Source organism: Adiantum capillus-veneris, chromosome 25 (genome assembly GCF_014529385.1).
Source record: "Adiantum capillus-veneris isolate H3 chromosome 25, ASM1452938v2, whole genome shotgun sequence".
Taxonomy (NCBI): Eukaryota; Viridiplantae; Streptophyta; class Polypodiopsida; order Polypodiales; family Pteridaceae; genus Adiantum; species Adiantum capillus-veneris.
Genome location: NC_140955.1, coordinates 97,782,549 through 97,806,418, shown reverse-complemented (window position 1 = coordinate 97,806,418; position 23,870 = coordinate 97,782,549). Strand labels below are relative to the sequence as shown.

The window sequence follows — 23,870 nt, the reverse complement described above, 5'->3', positions numbered from 1 at the left end:
TCAGCAGCCTTTTTCTGTTTTGCCTGAGTCTTCTCCAAGGCAACTTTAATCTTCTTATACATCTCATCCATGTTCTCAACATATCGATCTGCCTCAAAGATCTTGTCCTATGTGTGCAAAATGGGAGGAACCTTTTTGCCGCCTTCAACAATTTCAAAAGGTGCTTTGCCAGTAGACGAATGCACCGTATTATTGTACGCATACTCAAGCATAGCAAATACTGTTCCCACTTGCCCTTATTATCTGACACATAGCATTTCAGCAGATCTAAGACAGTAGAATTGGCCTCTTCTGACTGTCCATCAATTTGTGGATGAAACGAAGACGAGAACTTGAGCGTAGTACTCATGTTCTCAAACAATAGAACAAACTGGTCATGCGAGGATCACGATCACTGATAATCGATTGTGGCATACCATGGTACTTAAACACATTATACATGAACAAGCGTGCCATCTGATCAGATTTTATCTTCTTCCTGACAGGGATAAAATGGGCTTGCTTGCTGAACCTGCAGATAATGGTCCATATACCATCATTCCCTGTTGGCGTCCTTGGAAGATCAAAGATAAAGTCCATAGCAATGCTTTCCCATGGCTTATGCGGAATCGGGAGTGGTTGTAACAACCCTGGTGCCTTTTGCCTGTCAAAGTTGACCTTTTGGCAAACTATGCATGCTCGCACAAAGGCATACACATCTCTCCTCAAGGTAGGCCAATAGAAGAACGTCTCTACCGCTTTAACTGTTGCATCAATGCCACGATGCCCTGCATACGGTGGGACATGACTCTCTTCCATGACCTTATGTCGCAGTGGCCTAGTGACACAAAGTCTGCCATTCATCATCATAAAACCATTTCTGAGGAGGTAGTGCTCGTGATGTTGCCCCTCTTGTAACTGTTCAAAGATCCCTTCAAAATCCTCATCAGTAGTATACTGTTTCTTCATGTCATCTAACTCATGATGATAAGGAATTGACATAGCTGAAATTTGTGGCTTTCTTGATAACGCATCAGCCACAACATTCTTCTTGCCTTCCACATGCATAATCTGGAAGTGGAACATGCAAAGAATGTTTGCCCATCGCATATGCTTTTCGGATAACTTTGACTGTGTCAAGAAGTATCGCAAGGTCTGATGATCTGTTTGGACAACAAAATCAGCACCTAAGAGGTAGTGCTTCCAGCTAGAAAGCGCATGAATCACGGCCAAGAGCTCTTTCTCATAGACTTGCATAGTCCTCTCTGGCGCTTGCAAAATTCGGCTTTCATAGGCTACTACCCGTCCATCTTGCATTAGCACTGCTCCTATGCTACTGCCACACGCGTCACATTGGACCACAAATGACTTCCTAGGATCTGGCAAAACAATAACTCGATCTGAAGTCAACTTTTCCTTTAAGAGACTAAAAGCTGAAATCTCTTTTTGGGTCCATCTGAAAGTGACCTCTTTCTATTGCAATGCGTGAAAAGGCGATGCTATCTCTGCAAAATTTCTGATAAACCTTCTATAGTAGGAACACAATCCCAAGAAGCTTGTGACATCGTGCACAGTCTTCAAGTCTGGCCATGTCTTGATAGCTTCGACCTTTGCGGGATCCATTCTAACACCATCCTTTGAGACTATGTGGCCCAGAAAGTGGATCTCTTCGAGGAAGAATTCGCTTTTCTTAGGATTGACAAGTAACCTGTGATTGCGCAGCTCGTCGAACACAATGGTCAAGTGACGCCTATGCTCCTCGTCATTCTTCGAATACACGATCATGTCATCGAAGAACGTTCCAACAAACTGTTAATGCAAGCGGAAAATCCGGTCCATCATTCTGTTGAACGTGGCAGAAGCATTTGTTAGCCCAAACGGCATCACTAGAAACTCATAAAGACCAAACGTCGTTCTAAACGCAGTCTTGTGCACATCCTCTGGGCTTATACGAATCTGATGGTACCCACTCTTAAGGTCTATCCTGTTGAAAATTGCAGCACCCTCTAAACGATCGAGAATATCATCAATGCGAGGAATAGGGAACCTATTCTTGATGGTATTCTTATTCAACGCACGGTAATCAATACACATGCGCCATGAGCCATCCTTCTTCTGCACTAGGAGCACTGGGGAGCAAAAGGGTGAAGAACTAGGCTGAATCAGCCCCTTCTCTAATAACTCCTCAACCTGGCCCATAATCTCTTTCTGTTGCGCCGCACTAACCCTGTAGGGAGGTCTATTTGGTGGGCTACACCCTGGCACCAAATCTATCCGATGGTCCTCAGGTCTCTCTGGCGGCAATTGTGACGGTAATGAATCAGAAAAACAGTCACTAAACTTTTGCAAAAATGTTGACCTTTCTTTATCTAACACATACAAATTTGGCTGATCACTATCTGAGACATCACGTGCAAAAATCAAGTACACAGAAAGATGATTCTTTATTACAGAAGTGATAGCAGAAGCAGATACAATAGGGACTGACTCTCCTTTAAGCTTTACATTCAAGATGTGAGTTTTGCCCCTATGCTGTACAATGATCTTTTTGTTGTAGGCATCCAAGACTCCATGCACTCGGAACATCCACGGGGTCCCCAACAAGGCGTCACAACCTACCAGCGGCATGATGTAAAACTCTTCAGTGTCCACATACGACTGAATATGCAGACGCAGTTTTCCAATCATGGGAGTAACACACTGTGAGTGGCCAGGACATGCCAACCCTGCCTCTGCGGTGTACCCCATCTCTTCAGCTCTGATGCCCAGCTTCATAGCTAACTCTAGTGAGATAAAGTTGGCTTTGGCACCCGGATCAAAGAAGATGATTGCCGTCTGATCTCTAACTTTACCCCATGGCCTGCATAACTCACTGGCACCTGTGCTGGGCCTGTCACCCACCATGTCTGGCACTAAACCTGCCGTGGATTTAGGCTTCTTGCCTTTCTGGTCTTCTTTATCCTCTGAGTCAGCTGGCCTTTTCCTTTGTGGACAATTGATAGAAATATGACCAGGCTGCTCGCATATAAAGCATTTGTTCTCAGCCATTAGGACCTTCTTTTCCTCGAGCGACTTGCGCACAAAAGGCTTCCTTTTCTGTTTCTTTGCCTGCGCTCCAGAAGTCCCAGCTAAATCCTTGTCTTTGGTGGCCTGTTCTGACCCCTGTGACGCATCAGGAGCCGTTTTCACAAAGGGCTTCTTCGCTGAATTTTTCTATTGCTGCCCTCCTTTATCACTGCTCGTAAATCCACTGTCCTCTCCTCTCAACAGGGCAAGACCAATGTTCGCAACTTCCATAAGCTGAGTAAGGGTAGCCACTCTGTTCATTGTACATTAATCACGAAGCCCTATAGGCATCCCACAACAATACTTCTCTATCTGCTCTGTCAGTGGCACAAATCTGTAGGAGGTCACTGAGAGTAACGTTTTACAAAACCTCCTATTGTACTCCAGCAAGCTCTTGCATGAAGCTGAAGTAAGCTGGTGCCAATCTGTCATGACGTCGGCTTCAAATTCATTTGATAGCCAAGCAGATGCAAACATTTGCTTGAAGTAAACCCAAGTGGCGGATGCCTGCCCTTGCATTAACAATGTCGTCCACCATGTAAGCGCATTGTCCTTCAAGAAAGTGGCAGCTTTCCTGACCTTCGAGGCCTCTGTAAAATTCCCTCCCGCATAAGCTGTATCAAACTGCTGGAGAAAAGTGAGGGCCTTTGTCTTATCCTCGAAACCACTGAAGGTACTGAACTTTACCGCTGCACCACCTTCTTTGTAAGCCTTCTGTTTCTCTAGTGCCCCCAAGTTGTCATACGGAATGGTCTGCAACATGGGCACTGTACTAGGCATGATCGGCACGCCTTGGCCATTCACATTTTGCGTCAGAGGTGCGATATCTGGCTGCTGTCCAGAAAAACCAGCCATGCCAAAATGACCCTGTGGCACCCCAAACTGGCCCTGGTTGCCGTGGAAACCTTGCTGCATGCCGATAGTACCATACATGGGGTTTGGCATGATGCCTTGCATACCCCCGAACACTGTTCCTGGCATGTACGGCTGACTTCCAGACGCATAACCAGCCATACTTTGGAACACTGATCCACCCCCGAAATACCGAGGATGTACCGTGGGTGGTGGAGAAACTGAGTGTATAGCCTGGTATCCAGCTCCCTGTCCATTCAAGACAGCATGCTGGCGCTGAAAGGTGGCGGGCTGAACTAGCATAACTTGTGGAATAGGCGTTCTAGCCACCTGTTCAAGCACAGGAGGAACCTACTTTGGAGCCCCCTACTCCGCAACATGCGAGTGTTCCCTTTCCTCCTGCACCTCATGAAGTACCTGGGCTTGAGCTTCAACAAGCTCCGTACGCGGCGTAGGTTGCCTATTATGCTGTTGCATTGGTGGCGCTTGCAAGAATTCCCATGAACCTCGGATTCTGCACCAGCTGCGAAAAGACATTCACCGCGGCAACTATCTGAGTTTTGAACGCATCATCCTCAAGTTGCCCTGTCATAAAGCCCTGTACTACTGGAGGGACATTCACGTTGACAGGAGGTACAGACTGACGTGGCCGTGAGCTCTCGCCAATCTCAAAAACCATAGGAATCTCCTGCCTGTCCTTTGGAGAGGAACCCTCTTCCATAATTCCCTTTCCCTTGTTGGCCGTAGTGTAATCCCCGTGTTGTTGCACTGTGTGTCTTTACCCTGAACAATCCAGGCTCACTCTTTGAGGAAAAAGTGATTGATGTCCTGGCAACGCAACCATGAAACCGGCCCGTAGGGCGGTAGGCGTTGGCTTTCACCCGAAATTCTTTACTTTAGACACACACACAGAGCACTTTGCAAAGAGAACCTGTGACGAGAATTAACACTTAATCACACACACGGCTCGGAAGCTAGAATGCTCCGAGCAGCCGCCGACAACCTGTAGGCCCCAAAATTGGCGCCCCTTTCGGTATTTCTTTATTCTTTAGGAGGGTAAATTACAAGGTAAGGTCCTGGGAATCCTTCACGTGTATCCACCTAGATACCATTTGATTTGGCCAAATTTCGGCAGCATAACAGCCCCAAAACTTGCGCGAAACCAATTCCCCTGCTGGAACTCGCTTGCACTGTCGTATACCCTCTTATTCCTGTCCAAAAACAGTAAATTCAGCACGCTGTATTTACTGGTTTTTGCCTTGTTTTCAGCCCCAAACAGTCTCCTAACTGTCCTTTGCCAGTGGGGCACGATTCCCAATGATCCTGGCATCCGTATGGCTGAAAAACAGTGAATTTACAGCGCATACACAGCGCTGATTTTGCACCTGTACGGTGAGGTTATGACCCTCACCAGTGCCTGCTTTGGAGCAGCAGTTAGCTACCCCTGTTCCTGCTCAAGGAGGCTCTTGCCTCAGCACAAAAGCATGAACCCACACAACTGTACATCAATCAAATGAGTAGCCCTCTTGTGGGGCATCACATAACTGCACGTAGGGGAGAGAGAGAGCAGTGTGTAGTGTGCAGGGCATCACTCCTAGCACCACACTGTACATGAGAGGGAAAGAAAGCACTCCATAGCTCTTAACCTGTGACAAAAACTGAAATGAGGCCTCTCCCAGCATAAAAATCAGCGCCCATTTTTCTGCAAGAGGAAAGTTCACGAAAATGTGACACTCGGCGCATTTTCAAGCATTTTCCCGTTTCGGGTTCGCCGCTTAAAAATATCCCAACCAACGCGTCAGTTGACTTCGCGGCAGAGTTATAAAATGTTCCCCTAGTCATACCGGAGGTAATGACGCGAACACATTTCACGGCCCAAAATAGCAGTTCCCTAAATTTTAGGAGATGCTTCCGTTGGGCTGCCACTGGTCTTATGACCATCTATCCTCATTGGGACCGCATCCAAAAGTGCAATGTGGCCCAACTGTCAGATACTTTTTGTTGGTAGTCCCACCTTGACTTTACGCCTTAATTGAGTTCACTTCCTAGTATCCACCAACTTGCTAAGTGCGACGAGGGGACCTATATGATCTTGCTCTGAGGCTAGACATCCACTTACCATACGAATTCCAGTGCCGACCACTGCCTGTCTGCGGGTGAATCTACCGTTCACATTGGCCATACAATGTCCGACCGTTTGCTACTTCAAAAAGAGGGTCTCAAAACAAATAAAATAAATTCCATAGGAAAGAAACCAACAACCAAGGTTAGCAGTTGCCACATCTCTGTGACATGGTTAATAACTGCCACGTCCTCGTGACAGAGATCCATCCTCATCTGCACTCTGGACGTCGAGAAAGTATGGCTCGAATCCTCTGCTGTAGTCTCCGTCAATACTGTGTAGATTCTCTCCTCAATCGTGGTCGTCTAGATCTCCCTAGCTCCAATGCTCGGTCTATGAGAATGCCTGTAGTGGTAGTACGAGTGCGGGCCGAGATCTGCAATGGTGGCTGCTCCTCTGGGTGTCCAATATCTAGTGTAAAGAAATCTGTAATCTGTCTCTGGGACTGTTTCTCTCCAGCTCTCCTCAGTAAAGTGTCTCTATGCCTATGTAACTGAAGTAGATATAGTCCAAGACATCTCTGATCCTCATAACTCATGACCCTAGATAGAGGTCCAAACCTTTCTCTGAATAGACAATGAAAATGGCCTCATATCTCATAGGACACTGTGCAATGACATATGTAATGTAACTCTATCTCTGGCTCTAGATGACATAAGCGGCATATCCTGCTATCTGCTAGGATGCGCGTATTTGGCCAATGGCACAACGCATATTATGAGAAAGATGTGTGTCCATATAGCTAGGTCGAATCAAACCCATCCCATGTGGGGTGGAGAAGATGCTCTCTATAGAAAGCCATCTTCGTGCCAACTCTTGTACCGGCTCTATCCATGTCCTCCTCATGTCCACTGGATCAGATTCTGACGAATGAGCCTAGTAATCTCCACCCGTGTTACAGACAGCAAGGGTGCCTGTAGAGAGTACTGAAAAGGAGGCAGCCTGTCCATGGTGAAACCATGTGTCTGAAACCATGATGTCATCTGTGCATACCAGCATGATGTATCCCCCTGTAGAGCTAACTGTATGGGGGACTCTAGGGCCAACATGGCATATCTATCTCTGGTAGTATCGCATAGGCAGTGTACAAAGGAGACTGATCTGGTAAGCGCCTCAATCTCCATAGAGGGGGTAGCTAACTCCACTCGACTAATATCATGCGGTACGGAGGCCTTGGCTCTAATCAGCCGAGAGATCATAGATACCAAGTGCCTCTCCATACGTCTCCAACCATCCTGGCCTATAGAAGTTCCCAAACCTGCACCCCATATAGCATAGTAGAGGCAACCAAAGTATCAAAGAGCCATAACTTTGTCCTAGGTTCCTGGAATTGAACCTGTGAACACATCCTCTTCAATTCTCCCAAAGCCGCATAAGCTCTAGTTAGTCTAGTCTCCGCTGCTCTTCTCAAAGAAAATCTCAGCCCAGTAAAGACTACCCCCAGGTAAGTGTATGCATCTGTATACTCCACAGTCTCCTGACCATATGTGAAAGTAGGTGCTGATCTCCTGATCCATTGTAGTGTAGTATTAAACACCATAACCTTGGTTTTACCAAGGTTTACACACAATCCACTACCCTTTGCAAAACTGTGTAGTGCATCCAAATGTCGCTGCATACCCTTTGGTGAGTCAAATATCGACACAATATCATCAACATATAACAACAATGGGATCCACGTCCCTGCCAGCTGGGCACCTCTGTCACCCTCTTTGTCAATGTAATCAGACACCTCATCAACATACATACCAAGTAGAGTAGGAGACAATGGGCAGCCCTGTTTCACCCCAAAGTAGAGTGAACTAAATCAGATACCCCTTCTGGAGTGTGTACATGTCCCATCACTGATCTGTACAAAAAACCCCCAAATCAACTCTATGGGCACCCCCATTTCTTGTAGTCTGCGCATCAATGGAGCTCTTGGTACCATGTCAAATGCTTTGCGGAAATCCACAAAGCTACAATAAATCCGTGTCCCATGTGACCTGTCCTCCTCAATGATGGCTCTGAGTGTGAGAATATGATCAAGAGTGGAGAAACCCCTCCTGAAACCGGCTTGACCCTTTGCTCGTACACCCTCACCCTCTGCCCAATTACTCAAGTGCTGCTCAAGAATGGATGCATACAACCGTGCCAATGTGTGTCCAACCATAATAGTGCGGTAGTTCCCAGGCTCTGTAGGATCACCTGTTGAAACCGGCCCGTAGGGTGGTAGACGTTCGCTTTTACCCGATTCTTTATCACTCGACTTTACGACACAAAGCAATGACTTAAAAGGAACCTGTAACTGAGACCAGAATTACACTTCAAAAACAAAAGCACGGCCAAGAAGCTAAAATGCTCCCAAGTAGATAGTGACATTTGTAGGCCCCAAAGGTTGGCGCCCCTTTTGGTATTTCTTTATTACTCTTCAGGAATGAGGAATAAGCTACAAAACCCAAGTCCTTGAGACTTTCATGTGCATCCAGCTAGATGGCACGTGTGCAGGCAAAATTTTGGGAGTATAACGGCCCCAAAACTTGCCCTGGACAGTTTCCCAAGCTCCGACTCGTTTCCAATAGCATAGATTCCTTGTTTCCTACGCAAAAACAGTAATTACAGCGCGCTGTAATTACTGGTTTTTCCTCTCTTTTCCTCCCTAAACAGCCCCCGAATTGTCATCTAACAGTGGGGCACTGTTCCCAATGCTCCCGGCACCATGACGGCTGCAAAACAGTCCAATTTCAGCGAATACGCAACGCTGAAAATGCACTTTTGTGGTGGGGTTATCACCCTCACCGGTGCCTGCTTTGGTGTAGCAGTTAGCTACACCCGTTCTTGTTCGAAGAGACTCTTGCCTCGGCACAAAAGCATAAATCCACACAGCTGTACATTGGTCAAATGAGAAGCCTACTTGAGGGGCATAACATAACTGGCCGTAGGGAAGAGAGAGAGCAGCGCGTAGCGTGCAGGGCGTCACTCCTGGCACCGCACTGTACATAAGAGGGTAAGCAAGCACTCCATACCTCTTGCACTTGTTGCAATCCACCTTGCTGCCTGCTATCAGGTGATTTACACTCGTAGCCCCACCGTGGCTAACCTTAATCCATTTGTCCAACTTTAGTGCCCACTGGCCGTCCGGCCTAGACTCTCACTGTCCGCCTCACACCATGCAACTCGGGCATTGGCATTTCCAGAGGGGTGCTTTAAAACAAGTCAAATAAAATTTCCCCAAAAAAGAAATCAACAAGTAAAGTTAGTTGAAACACACTCGTGACACCTACCTTGAAGATAGGCACAATAGTAGACAACCTCCAAGTCTCAGGTAAGCCCTCACACATGGCACGATTGAACAACACTGCAAGAACCTCCATCAACATATCCCGAGCATGTATAAAGTACTCCGCTACTAGACCGTCATGATCATATGCCCTCCCGGTCCTCATCCTGTCAATGGCCCTCTGTACCATCTCAGTGGTGAAGAAGGTGCTTGTAGCTGGGCATGGCTTTGTAGGGTCTGGAAGGGGTTCCTGTCCAGGAACCGTGTATAACGATGTCGCATATTGGCCCCACACATCAGGTGAAGTAATCATTGGGGGAGGGGAGTGCTCATGAAAGAGTCGCCATGCCTCTTCTGAGTCCCTACTCAAGATCATCTCGCTCCATCTGAGCCAGGTAAGCTCGCTTCTTCCGTCGCACAAGGTACCGGGAAGCAATCCGAGATTGTTTGTAAGTGATGACTCATAAAAGAAGATCCCTCTGAAGTTGGGCTCTTATCTCTCTGCACTCCTCATCATACCAACTATTCAGGGGCATGCTCCCAGACTGTCGTCTCCTACTTAACTGAGTGTGTGGGTATGCCATTGATGCAACACCATGCAGTGTCTCAGTCAATAGAGTGGTGCACTCCTCCACAGAGAGGCGTGAATGAGTTGTGCCAACTGTCCCTTCCCATAGACGGTCCCAAATGTCCTCTGTATAAACGGAATCAGTCTCTTGTGTAAATGTATAATGGGTGTGTGACCTGCCTTCTGATGTCTAGGCTGTACTATACTGAAATGAAACGGAGAGTGTCAAGAGAGCATGATCCACTGCTACGCCCACTGGCCTGGATCCTACTGTGAAATCCTGAATGCGAGGGACAAAGCTCGGTTGTGTCATAACATAGTCCACTGTACTGGCCCCATGTCTGTGTGGAAAGCATGTGAAGCCGGCTGCTCCAAGAAATCGCTGTAAGCCATTAAATATGGCTAACCCATGTGTAGTCGTCATCTCCATGAGGTATCTCCCATAATCTGTCTGCTCTCTGTCATGTGAGTGTCTGTCAAGCCCCAACTCACCCACATCCATCTCGCTAAGCATCTCATATGAAGTGTCGTAGAAGACCGTTTGAGAGTTGCCGGTTCGGGCATTGAAGTCCCCTAGGAGAATGATATCACCATCCCTAGAAAACTCCCATATGTCATCGTTTAGTATAGAGAAAGGCGACTGCCCTCTGGATGCAGCATATACTGATGTACTGGGAGGAAAGTAACATATGGCAATGTATAGAAATCGACTTGTGTCAGCTTGCAGTCTCACCCACATGTATCTAGCATGCTCATCTCTCCGTACAATATGTAGTAGTGGCTGTAGCTCCTCTCTAAATAGCACTGCTACTCCTCCTGAACCTCTACTCCCACGCTCAGATCTCATAGCTGTTTTATGGGTTGTCTCCCACCTATATCCCACCACATGTGGCATCACCTGTCCAGGGGCCTGGTGAGTCTGTGAGAATAATACAATGTCTCTGTCTCTGAAACTGTCCTCAAATGCACCAACGTCCAACCTCATAGACCCATTACAATTCCAAGTAGCAATCTTCAGTGTGGTCCCATAGGTCTCACACCGTCATGCAACGCGCCGCTCTACAATCACCACCCGACCATTTCTGTAGAAGCCTATCTTTCCCTTCTCCCTTGCCGCTGTAATCTCTGGCATTAGCTCTCTCATATGTGCGAGCTGTGAGAGAGTAAGATCATCGCCGAGGAAAATACCTGTCTTCTTGAGAGTAGGCCTCTTTCTCAAGAATTCCTTCTTCTCTTCCAAGGAAAGGAAGCGTAGTATGAGAGCTTTCTCCTTTGAAGACTCTCCCGGGCCATCACTTTTCTTATCTACTCTCCATGCCTTTGTGTGCAAATTCTTCTCCACCCCCATCATGGATGTGAGGCTTGTGACCTCTTTCTCCACATTGTTTATGTCCTTGAGGCCAGTCACTCTCACATGTAGAGCCCGCATCCGCCTTCTTTGTTCCTCTTCAAGGCTTATGTTGATAAGCGGTTGGTGTAGAAGGAGCCTCCTTACCTTTCCCTTCCTTGGCGGCCTCAATCCATTTTTCAGCCTCATCCACCTTCTTCTGTTGCTAATTTGGCTTTATCTTACAGAAAGATAATTCTAAATGAATTATTGGATTTATAAGTGAGAGGGTTTTCTCGCTTGGAACCATAGTTACCGGGGAACGCCCCCTAGCCCCCGTTCCGGCGTTCCGGGGGGTAGTTCTCTTCCCGAACGTTCCGGAACGTCCCGGAATGTCTGACATTCCGGGTGGCCAATGCAAACCGGAACGGCCGTTCCGGAACGTTCCGAAACGCCCACGGACCGTTCCGGAATGCCCCTGGAACGGCCAATGGCTACAAACAAATTTGGCAAAAATTGAAAAAATTGAAGTAAATGTTTGGGCTTCTTTTGAAAGTGTGCAAGGCCTCAAGGACTCATAAAATGCACCCCCCTTCCCCTTTCTCTTCACAAGCTAATCCTCAAGGCTCAAGCTCTCCCTCTCACTCTCAAGATCTCTCCCTCTCAAGACTCACTCTCTCAAGGCTCAAGGCTTCAAGCCTTCAAGCTCTCTTCCTCTCCCTCCGACTCTCTCGAATCTCTCCCTCTCTCTCTCTCTCTCTCTCTCACACACACACACACATCATCTAGTCATAGCAAGGTTGAATGGTCTTCAAAACGAGTTTTTTGTGAGTATTAGAGTCAAAGCACTCTAATACTCCTTGTATTTAAACACAAGGAGCTAAAAATTGCACTATTTGGGTGTTTTTTATACCTCCCGTTCCGCGACGTTCCCGTTCCGGACCACTAGCCGTTCCCTCCTTCCGCGGGGATCTCGTTGCCGTTCCCGTGTCGCGTTCCGGGTAACTATGCTTGGAACACCAGGAAAAATGATTCTAAATGAATTATTGGAATTTTAAGTGAGAGGGGTTTTCTCACTGGAGACATCCGAGTACAGAGAATTCCTAGTGCGTCATTCAGAGTAATGACGGGAGCACTGTGAAAGGGAATATCTGTAAGGCCACCAGGAATGGGTACTTCTGATGCGTCACATCGGATGGGTGACAAGGAGCATCGAGAAAAAGTATCCGACCATCCAGGAACGGACATCTCTGATGCGTCATAGGATGGGTGACATAGAGCATCGCGAAGGAGATTGTACCGTAAGTTCGGTAGGAAAGGACTAGGTGATGGGTATTCTTGATGCGTCACAAGGTGGGTGACGGGTGCATCGGAAAAGGGGATATCCATAGTCAGGAGGAAATTCCGAACTGTGTTAGAATTGTGCACAAGGAAATGCAAGCACTTGAATGAAGATGGGTTCAGAGGAAACTTTGAGGAAAAACAGATGCTTTCTGAGAAAGCGGGATTGCTTTTCGGGAAAGCAGATGTTTTAGCATGAGGAAGTCTATGCCTGCATTGCAACTGTGCGTGTGATTGCATCCACGGACGCCTGGGAAGTGCTGTGAAAGCATTGTTTTTAACTTATAAGGTTTTATTGAGTTTTTGGGCAGATTCAGACTATTTTAAAATACGCCGGCCGCCCATTTAATAAGTGGGCAGCCATCTGATAAATAAGGCTACAGATCAGTCAACGTTTTCTCTCTCTCTTCTTTTGGGAGATAGCGAACGAAAAAAAAAAGAAAAAAAAAAAACGGCCGCGATCTCTACGCGAGCAGCTATTCGTGCCCGTGGCTAGGAGCTATTAAAGCATCACATGCCCTCACTCAGAGGGGAGGATCAGTTTTTCCAAGAAGGAGATGCTGCTCTGCAGAGTTCACCCGCAAGGAAGACGTTTGCCGGTGATGCCCACGACTGTCCCAAGTGTACCAGATGTCACCAAGACCCAGTGCGCGAGTTCCCTCGCGAAGAAGTGCCTACGGAGCGTGTTTCTATCGCGACAAGTTGCTGTTTTTCTCTGTTTTCAGCCCATAAATGTCGTAGACGGGACTGATTTATGAGAAGGAACCCGAGAACACACCTCTTTTGTGTGTAGGATTGGAAGAGAGGATTTTCTATGTAGAGATCTCTTCTGGGGAATTGCTTTTCGAGACCCGAGTTGCGTTTCGAGCGTCGAGACTTTGAAGGTAACGATTTCATGTTATGGTCTCTAAGTATTTGTTTGCAGGTGTAGTTCCTCTTAGTGAGGGAGTAGGAGCAGAGGAAGGCATGAGCCTCTGCAGGAGAAAAGCGCTCTGAGGTACTAGAGCCAGATCAGCCCAAGGGTTCATACCCGAGTTTGGGAAGTAGATCCTCGGATCGCAGAGACGTAGTCTCTCAAGTTGTGATCCGAAAGTTGGAATTCCCAAGTAAGGACTTCGTGTCCGGGAAAGCAGAGTTGTTCTGTGGGAAGAGGACTCTGGAAACAGAGTTGGAAAAGAGAGTTGCAGGGATGTCGTGCCCTGAGTCCGGAAGGTGAGATCCAGAGGCGAGAACCTTGATTCTCGAGGATTTGGAATAAGGAACGGAAGTTCCTTGGAATAGGGCTTTGCCCTAGGAATAGGAAGCCGAGGCTTCTAGGAACCATCAAGTCTTATTCTAGAACAAACGTGGTAATACGTTCGGTTCAAGTGCTTGTATAGACTTCTCCTCAATAATGAAGATACTATTACGGGGGAGGACAAGCCCATCTTCTGGTCCCCAGTACTGTGTGGATCTTCTCACTCTCTATCTCTCTCCCTTTATCTATTTCTCTCTATATACTCTGGCTTCAGTATTAAGTGATAAATTCTATTTATCCGAATGTATTTTATATTGTTTATGCGCTCCCGTTTGTGACATCTTCTGTGTCTTTTTATCATATCCGCCCATGAAGACGTCTTCACCAAATTCAGTTTCTCTTCCTCTTTGATCATCCTTACCTGTTCCTTGATTACCTTGATTTCTTCTATCACAGAGGGCTGAAATTCATCTTCCTCTAGTCCCCTGCTTGCTCTATCAACAAGCTCCCATTTGAGGGCCGAGACTTCTTCTTTGAGTGTCTGTGAGTCCGCCTTAAGTGCTTGTATCTCTGCGTTTAGGTTCTCTTTCTCCTTCTTCCAATGTGCACCTTGGTTGAAGACCATCTGAAGAAGGTTGGCCTTCTCCTTCCACCATCCTCTCATCTCTGTTTTCCATTCCTTCATTTCCCTTTCCATTTGCGTCATCCGCTTGTTCGTGAGCATGAAGGTGGCCTTTCCTCACGGCTTGCAAGTAGGTGAAACATTCATGGCTTCCGTGTCCTCTGAAGGTGGAGCAAGGGAGATCCTTTTAATGGTAGGAAATTGGCAAGAAGAACTAGCGGCCGCCTATGCAGTGGTAACAGGCACGCAGATGAGCTGATAAACAACTTGGCACAACAATGGCATGCTAGGGCTGGGAAAGTAGTAGCACCCGCGAGGGCTGGGGTAGCACAGCAAGGGTACGACGCAAGGCTTAGCAGCACAACAACGACGCGTGGGCTGGGAGAGCATAGCAGCGGTGCGCACACGGTTTACAAAGAGCCAGAGAGAAAGGGTGTGTGTGGCGTACCTGCGTTTCCACAACCCTGCGCGTCTGCTGTCAACAACCCTTTAGCTTGCCATTTTCGACAGAGGTTGCAGACCTCTTGTTTGCTGCCCACACCCTCCACCTGCACGCTGCTCAATAGAGCAGACCTTCACGCTCACGCTGCAGAGTGTTGCCCTCACCCGTGCTTTAGAGAGCTTCTCTCACCTCCCGCTGTAGAGAGAGGTATCTTGCGTGATATCTTTGCCTGTGCGACCTGGTCACCTGCTGCGAAGCTGTTTTAGGTTTCTTTTTTGTGTTTTCGCCACCTGTTTTAGGGTTTCGTCACCTGCTGCGTGAAACCGGCCCGTAGGGCGGTAGGCGTTGGCTTTCACCCGAAATTCTTTACTTTAGACACACACACAGAGCACTTTGCAAAGAGAACCTGCGACGGGAGATAACACTTGAATACACACAGCTCGGAAGCTAGAATGCTCCGAGGAGACGCCGACAACCTGTAGGCCCCAAAATTGGCGCCCCTTTTGGTATTTCTTTATTCTTTAGGAAGGTAAATTACAAGGTAAGCTCCTGGGAATCCTTCACGTGTATCCACCTAGATACCATTTGATCTGGCCAAATTTCAGCAGCATAACAGCCCCAAAACTTGCGCGAAACCAATTCCCCTGCTAGAACTAACTTGCACTGGCGTATACCCTCTTATTCCTGCCCAAAAACAAATAAATTCAGCACGCTGTATTTACTGTTTTTTGCCCTGTTTTCAGCCCCAAACAGTCCCCTAACTGTCCTCTGCCAGTGGGGCACGATTCCCAAAGGTTCTGGCGTCCGTATGGCGTGCGTATGAGGAGCCCTCTTGTGGGGCATCACATAACTGCAAGTAGGGGAGAGAGAGAGAGCAGTGTGTAGTGTGCAGGGCATCACTCCTAGCACCACACTTTACATGAGAGGGAAAGAAAGCACTCCATAGCTCTTAACCTGTGACAAAAGCTGAAATGAGGCCTCTCCCAGCTTAAAAATCAGCGCCCATTTTTCTGCAAGGGGAAAGTTCATGAAAAATCGACACTTGGCGCATTTACAAGGATTTGCTTGTTTCGGGTTCGCCGCTTAAAAATATCTTGACCGGTTGCCCAGTTGACTTCGCGGTAGAGTTGTAAAATGTTCCCCTAGTCATACCGGAGGTTATGACGCGAACACATTTCACGGCCCAAAATAGCAGTTCCCTAAATTTTAGGAGATGCTTCTGTTGGGCTCCCACTGGTCTTCTGACCATCTATCCTCATTGGGACCGCATCCAAAAGTGCAATGTGGCCCAACTGTCGGATACTTTTTGTTGGTAGTCCCACCTTGACTTTACACCTTAATTGAGTTTACTTCCTAGTATCCACCAACTTGCTAAGTGCGACGGGGGGACCTATATTATCTTGCTCTGAGCCTAGACATCCTCTTACCATACGAATTCCAATGCTGACCACTACCCATCTGCGGGTGAAACTACTGTTCACATTGGCCATGCAATGTCCGACCGTTTGCTACTTCAAGAAGAGGGTCTCAAAAACAAAACAAAACCCCTTGGAAAGAAACCAGCAACTAAAGTTAGCAGTTGCCACGTCCTCGTGACATAGTTAACTGTTGCCACGCCCCCGTGACATACCCCCGTCTTGAAATCGCAAACGTCCTCGATTGCATACCATAAATACACGCCACTGATGATCTTGTGCGATTAACACTCTTTTATCATCGCATGTATCGGCAAGAAAGGTCATAACATATAGATACAAATGACTTAATGAGGCCTTCATACTTTTGTCATTTCCATCTATTACACTGAATTCATATGTACATTTGATGTACTAGCTCTATCATTACCCCTCCTTTGCACACGTTGGGTTGGGGCATAAGTAGGCTGTAACCCAAAGGCTTCAAGGTAAAGCTGCAATACATTTGGTGACTCTTACAGTTCATGCTCTTCCATCCACTTTGCATCCATAGGCGGATAGTTCTTGAACTTCACCAAATAGCGTCTTGCAACTGGTCCTTTAACTTTTCTGTCCTTATGTACCAAAACTTGCTCAGGTACCAGGATCTCATCAAGTTCCTCAACTTCTGGCTGATCCTCATCTGGCATATCTTCTGGCACATCACCCACGAAGGGTCTTAGAAGACTCATGTGAAACGCATTATGAATCTTCCATGCATCAGGCAATTTCAGCCTGTAAGCCACATTGCTAATCTTGTCAACCACTTGAAAAGGCCCATAGTAATGCGTGTTGAGCTTAGGAAACAGCCGTTCCTTGCCCTTCATCTTCTTTAACCTTGCCTTTTTGAACCTTAACAGAACCCAATCACTAGGTGATAGTAGCTTCACGACGGTGACGATCAACAACCTTTTTCTACTTTGCCCGAGTCTTCTCCAAGGCAACTTTAATCTTCTTATACATCTCATCCATGTTCTCAACCTATCGATCTGCCTCAAAGATCTTGTCCTTTGTATGCAAAATGGGAGGAACCTTTTTGCCGCCACAATCTCAAAAGGTGCTTTGCCAGTAGACGAATGCACCGTATTATTGTACGCATACTCAAGCATAGGCAAATACTGTTCGCACTTGCCCTTATTATCTGACACATAGCATTTCAACAGATCTAAGACAATAGAATTAGCCTCTTTTGACTGTCCATCAGTTTGTGGATGAAACGAAGACGAGAATCTGAGCGTAGTGCCCATGTTCTCAAACAATCCTCTCCAGAACAAACTGGTCATGCGAGGATCACGATCACTGATAATCGATTGTGGCATACCATGGTACTTAAACACATTGTACATGAACAAGCGTGCCATCTGATCAGATTTTATCTTCTTCCTGATAGGGATAAAATGGGCCTGCTTGTTGAACCTGCAGATAATGGTCCATCTACCATCATTCCCTGTTGGCGTCCTTGGAAGATCAAAGATAAAGTCCATAGCAATGCTTTCCCATGGCTTATCCGGAATCGGGAGTGGTTGTAACAACCCTGGTGCCTTTTGCCTGACAAATTTGACCTTTTGGCAAACTATGCATGCTCGCACAAAGGCATCCACATCTCTCCTCAAGGTAGGCCAATAGAAGAATGTCTCTACCGCTTTAACTGTTGCATCAATGCCACGATGCCCTGCATACGGTGGGACATGACTCTCTTCCATGACCTTATGTCGCAATGGCCTAGTGACACAAAGTTTGCCATGCATCATCATAAAACCATCTCTGAGGAGGTAGTGCTCGTGATGTTGCCCCTCTTGTAACTGTTCAAAGATCCTTGCAAAATCTTCATCAGTAGTATACTGTTCCTTCATGTCATCTAACTCATGATGATAAGGAATTGACACAGCTGAAATTTGTGGCTTTCTTGATAATGCATCAGCGACAACATTCTTCTTGTCTTCCGCATGCATAATCTGGAAGTGGAACATGGAAAGAATGTTTGCCCATCGCATATGCTTTTCAGATAACTTTGACTGTGTCAAGAAGTATCGCAAGGTCTGATGATCTGTTTGGACAACAAAATCAGCACTTAAGAGGTGTGACCTCTTTCTTTTGCAATGCGTGAAGAGGCGATGCTATCTTTGTAAAATTTCTAATAAACCTTCTTTAGTAGGAACACAATCCCAAGAAGCTTCTGACATCGTGCACAGTCTTCAAGTCTGGCCATGTCTTGATAGCTTCGACCTTTGCGGGATCCATTCTAACACCATCCTTTGAGACTATGTGGCCCAGAAAGTGGATCTCTTCGAGGAAGAATTCGCTTTTCTTAGGATTGACAAGTAACCTGTGATTGCGCAACTCGTCGAACACAATGGTCAAGTGACGCCTATGCTCCTCGTCATTCTTCGAATACACTATCATGTCATCGAAGAACGTTCCAACAAACTGTTAATGCAAGCGGAAAATCCGGTCCATCATTCTGTTGAACGTGGCAGGAGCATTTGTTAGCCCAAACGGCATCACTAGAAACTCATAAAGACCAAATGTCGTTCTGAAGGTAGTCTTGTGCACATCCTTTGGCCTTATACGAATCTGATGGTACCCACTCTTAAGGTCTATCCTGCTGAAAATTGCAGCACCCTCTAAACGATCGAGAATATCATCAATTCTAAGAATAGGGAACCTATTCTTGATGATGGTATTCTTATTCAACGCACGGTAATCAATACACATGCGCCATGAGCCATCCTTCTTCTGCACTAGGAGCACTGGGGAGCAAAAGGGTGAAGAACTAGGCTGAATCAGCCCCTTCTCTAATAACTCCTCAACCTGGCCCATAATCTCTTTCTACTGCGTCGCACTAACCCTGTAGGGAGGTCTATTTGGTGGGCTACACCTTGGCACCAAATCTATGCGATGGTCCTCAGGTCTCTCTGGCGGCAATTGTGACGGTAATGAATCAGAAAAACAGTCACTAAACTTTTGCAAAAATGCTGACCTTTCTTTATCTAACACATACAAATTTGACTGATCACTATCTGAGACATCACGTGCAAAAATCAAGTACACAGAAAGATGATTCTTTATTACAGAAGTGATAGCAGAAGCAGATACAATAGGGACTGACTCTCCTTTAAGCTTTACATTCAAGATGTGAGTTTTGCCCCTATGTTGTACAGTGATCTTTTTGTTGTAAGCATCCAAGACTCCATGCACTCGGAACATCCACGGGATCCCCAACAAGGCGTCACAACCTTTCAGCGGCATGATATAAAACTCTTCAGTGTCCACATACGACTGAATATGCAGACGCAGTTTTCCAATGATGGGAGTAACACGCTGTGAGTGGCCAGGACATGCCAATCATGCCTCTGCTGTGTACCCCATCTCTTCAGCTTTGATGCCCAGCTTCATAGCTAACTCTGGTGAGATAAAGTTGGCTTTGGCACCTGGATCAAAGGAGATGAGTGCCGTCTGATCCCTAACTTTACCCCATGTCCTGCATAACTCACTGGCATCTGTGCTGGGCCTGTCACCTACCATGTCTGGCACTAAACCTGCCGTGGGTTTTGGCTTCTTGCCTTTCTGGTCTTCTTTATCCTCTGAGTCAACTGGTCTTTTCCTTTGTGGACAATTGATAGAAAAGTGACCAGGCTGCTCGCATAAAAAGCATTTGTTCTCAGCCATTAGGACCTTCTTTTCCTCGAGCGACTTGCGCACAAAAGGCTTCCTTTTCTGTTTCTTTGCCTGCGCTCCAGAACTCCCGGCTGAATCCTTGTCTTTGGTGGCCTTTTTTGACCCCTGTGACGCATCAGGAGCCGTTGTCAGAAAGGGCTTCTTCGCTGAATTTTTCTTTTGCTGCCCTCCTTTGTCACTGTTGAGAAATCCACTATCCTGTCCTTTCAACAAGGCAAGACCAGTGTTCGCAACTTCCATAAGCTGAGTAAGGGTAGCCACTCTGTTCTTTGTACAGTAATCGCGAAGCCCTTTAGGTAGCCCACAACAATACTTCTCTATCTGCTCTGTCAATGGCACAAATCTGTAGGAGGTCACTGAGAGTAACGTTTTAGAAAACCTCCTATTGTACTCCAGCAAGCTCTTGCACGAAGCTGAAGTAAGCTGGTGCCAGTCTGTGATGACGTCGGCTTCAAATTCATTTGATAGCCAAGCAGATGCAAACATTTGCTTGAAGTAAACCCAAGTGGCGGATGCCTGCCCTTGCATTAACAATGTCGTCCACCATGTAAGCGCATTGTCCTTCAAGAAAGTGGCAGCTTTCCTGACCTTCGAGGCCTCTGTAAAATTCCCTCCCGCATAAGCTGTATCAAACTGCTGGAGGAAAGTGAGGGCCTTTGTCTTATCCTCGAAACCACTGAAGGTACTGAACTTTACCGCTGCACCACCTTCTTTGTAAGCCTTCGGTTTCTCTAGTGCCCCCAAGTTGTCATACGGAATGGTCTGCAACATGGGCACTGTAGTAGGCATGATTGGCATGTCTTGGCCATTCACATTTTGCGTCAAAGGTGCGATATCTGGCTGCTGTCCAGAAAAACCAGCCATGCCAAAATGACCCTGTGGCACCCCAAACTGGCCCTGGTTGCAGTGGAAACGTTGCTGCATGCCGATACTACCATACATGGGGTTTGGCATGATGCCTTGCATACCCCCGAACACTGTTACGGGCATGTACGGTTGACTTCCAGGTGCATAACCAGCCATATTTTGGAACACTGATCCACCCCCGAAATACCCAGGATGTACCGTGGGTGGTGGAAAAACTCAGTGCATAGCCTGGTATCCAGCTCCCTGTCCATTCAAGACAGCATACTGGCTCTGAAAGGTGGCGGGCTGAACTGGCATAACCTGTGGAATAGACGTTCTAGCCACCTGTTCAAGCACGGGAGGAACCTGCTTTGGAGCCCCCGACTCCGCAACATGTGAGTGTTCCCTTTCCTCCTGCGCGACATGAAGTATCTTGGCTTGAGCATCAACAAGCTCCATACGGGGCGTAGGTTGCCTATTTTGCTGTTGCACTGGTGGCGCTTGCAAGAATTCCATAAACCTCGGATTCTGCACCAGCTGCGAAAAGACATTCACCGCGGCAACTAACTGAGTCTTGAATGCATCATCCTTGTAACTAAGTCAGACTTTGTAAATAATTAATTTATTTACGAGAAAAGAATTATTTAATTAGTTGTGTGCACATCAGAATAGATTTAGCAGTTCTGGGGCCTCAGGTGCGCCCAAGTTTGGGCCAGTGCACCTTGGGGAGACCCTAGCAGAAAATACCCTGAAGCCCTAGCGATTGGGAAATCGGGTCTTCTTGAAGGGGTAGACGGTAGCCTCAGATTTCAGGCTCAGAAAATTACGTGCGCTAGTGCAAGCACAGGAATGAGATGGGGTCCTTAGATTAATAACCCTAAGGCCTGATTATTTTACGGCCTTAGGATAAGTTAGTTAAAGTATTCTTAAATGATTTGCGCTGGACCAAATGGCCGGACAAGTGTGAACAGGTAATGCCAGAGCAGTGTCGGTACGGCATTGCGCTGGGGAGCAGCTAACAATTTAATTGGTTGCATCTATGTGTGCAGTTGTGCACTTAATTGCACATTTTATTAACTAGCATAGGATTTTTAAAGTCAAAAGTTGAATGGTTTTTAAATTTTAAAGTGAGTGTGCCACTTGGCACACTTTCCCATGCAATCTCTCTCTCTCTCTCTCTCTCTCTCTTCATGCTAGCGCCCCCTCTTCTGGGAGGCTATAAGAGAGCAGCCCCTCCCCCTCTTGCCAGGTTGGTAGTGCTCCTACCCCGCCTAGTGTGAGTATGCCCTACGCATTGGAGCCCTCCATGGAAGATTGAGAGCAGCCAGCCCCTTGTGACATATGTGGTGGCCTCGTGCTCCCATTGTTTAGAACAAGGGCTCTCATAGCCATAGCCAGCTTTTGGTGAGGTTTCATCGCGAGAAGTTGCAGCAGGCACTCTCTTCGTAGAGTGTGGTGGCTGTAAATTCTCTGTTTTCAGCCCTTAATCACCTCCTTTAGGTTGAATTTCAGCAAAATACATATAGAATCTAGTTCTTCTCTACCTACACTACGCGTATACCAAGTTTCGTGCAATTCCATCGCGGAAAAGGTCTCTTTTTCGGCTCTGGAAGGTGCTCAGGTAACATTTTCAGGTTATGTGCAGAAAATTACAGCAAGCATGTGTGCGCGCATTTTGCGTGTTTCTCCCTTGTTTTTGTTGCAGGAATAATTATGCATAAAGGGACTCAATTAGTGGAAGGTAGACTCTCATTTTCGAGAGCTTCCGTTGAGTTTTGTGGAAGATAGACTCTCGTTTTTGAGAGCTTCCCAAAAATCTCATAGCAGAGGGAAGATCCTCTCAGTATTCAGAGAGTAGCGTTCGCACTCTCTCAATCAGAAGCAGAAAAAAAGAATAGAGGACGGGCTATTGCCCCGTTCTTGTGCTTGTAAAGATTCTCCCTTAGTAATAAAGATATTCTCTTTATGGGGGGGGACCAGCCCATCTTCTGGTCCCCAATGAAGTGTCAAGCTTTTCCTCTCTCTCTCTCTCTCCAATTCTCTTGAGTATTTGAAGTACAATTAAATGTCAGTTTACGCTTCCGTATTTTTGTGACAATCCTGAAGTTGCCCTGTCATAAAGCCCTGTACTACTAGAGGGACATTCACGTTGGCAGGAGGTACAATTTGACGTGGCCGTGAGCTCTCGCCAATCTCAAAAACCATAGGAATCTCGTGCCTGTCCTTTGAAGAGGAACCCTCTTCCATAATTCCTTTCCCCTTGTTGGCCATAGTGTAATCGCCGCCTTCCTGCATTCTTGTGTCTTTATCCCAAAACAATCCAGGCTCACTCTTTAAGGAAAAAGTGATTGATGTCCCGGCGACAGAACCATGAAACCGGCCCGTAGGGCGGTAGGCGTTGGCTTTCACCCGAAATTCTTTACTTTAGACACACACACAGAGCACTTTGCAAAGAGAACCTGCGACGGGAATTAACACTTGAATACACACAACTCGGAAGCTAGAATGCTCCGAGGAGACGCCGACAACCTGTAGGCCCCAAAATTGGCGCCCCTTTCGGTATTTCTTTATTCTTTAGGAGGGTAAATTAGAAGGTAAGGTCCTGGGAATCCTTCACGTGTATCCACCTAGATACCATTTGATATGGCCAAATTTCGGCAGCATAACAGCCTCAAAACTTGCGCGAAACCAATTCCCTTGCTAGAACTCACTTGCATTGGCGTATACCCTCTGATTCCTGCCCAAAAACAAATAAATTCAGCACGCTGTATTTACTGTTTTTTGCCCTGTTTTCAGCCCCAAACAGTCCCCTAACTGTCCTCTGCCAGTGGGGCACGATTCCCAAAGGTTCTAGCGTCCGTATGGCTGAAAAACAGTAAAATTACAGCGCATACACAGCGCTGATTTTGCATGTGTATGGTGAGGTTATGACCCTTACCAGTGCCTGCTTTGGAGTAGCAGCTAGCTACCCCTGTTCCTGCTCAAGGAGGCTCTTGCCTCAGCACAAAAGCATGAACCCACACAGGTGTACATCAGTCAAATGAGGAGCCCTCTTGTGGGGCATCACATAACTGCAC

At 46.8% G+C, this 23,870-nt stretch overlaps 2 protein-coding genes across 2 annotated transcripts in view; one reads left to right on the top strand and one right to left on the bottom strand.

Moving 5' to 3' along the window:
• Positions 1-23,870, top strand: part of LOC147425349 (Transducin/WD40 repeat-like superfamily protein) — a 90,176-nt gene that overhangs the window by 47,604 nt on the left and 18,702 nt on the right. The window lies entirely within an intron of this gene.
• On the bottom strand, positions 8,658-14,457 carry LOC147425350 (uncharacterized). Its single transcript, XM_086499397.1, has 3 exons — positions 14,173-14,457; positions 10,107-10,858; positions 8,658-8,724 (listed from the first exon to the last, which is right to left on the bottom strand). The coding sequence occupies exons 1-3, from the start codon at positions 14,455-14,457 to the stop codon at positions 8,658-8,660; spliced, it is 1,104 nt and encodes a 367-aa protein (XP_086355523.1).

Bases quoted from the DNA above. Each gene is read 5' to 3' on its own strand.
- LOC147425350 (XM_086499397.1), bottom strand. From the start codon at position 14,457: ATGACGCAAATGGAAAGGGAAATGAAGGAATGGAAAACAGAGATGAGA. The intron at 10,859-14,172 runs GTAAGGATGATC...ACCACACTGAAG, and splicing joins TCAAGGTAATCAAGGAACAG to ATTGCTACTTGGAATTGTAA. The intron at 8,725-10,106 runs GCCAGTGGGCGT...ACTGTTTTGCAG, and splicing joins GATTTCACAGTAGGATCCAG to CCGTCATGGTGCCGGGAGCA.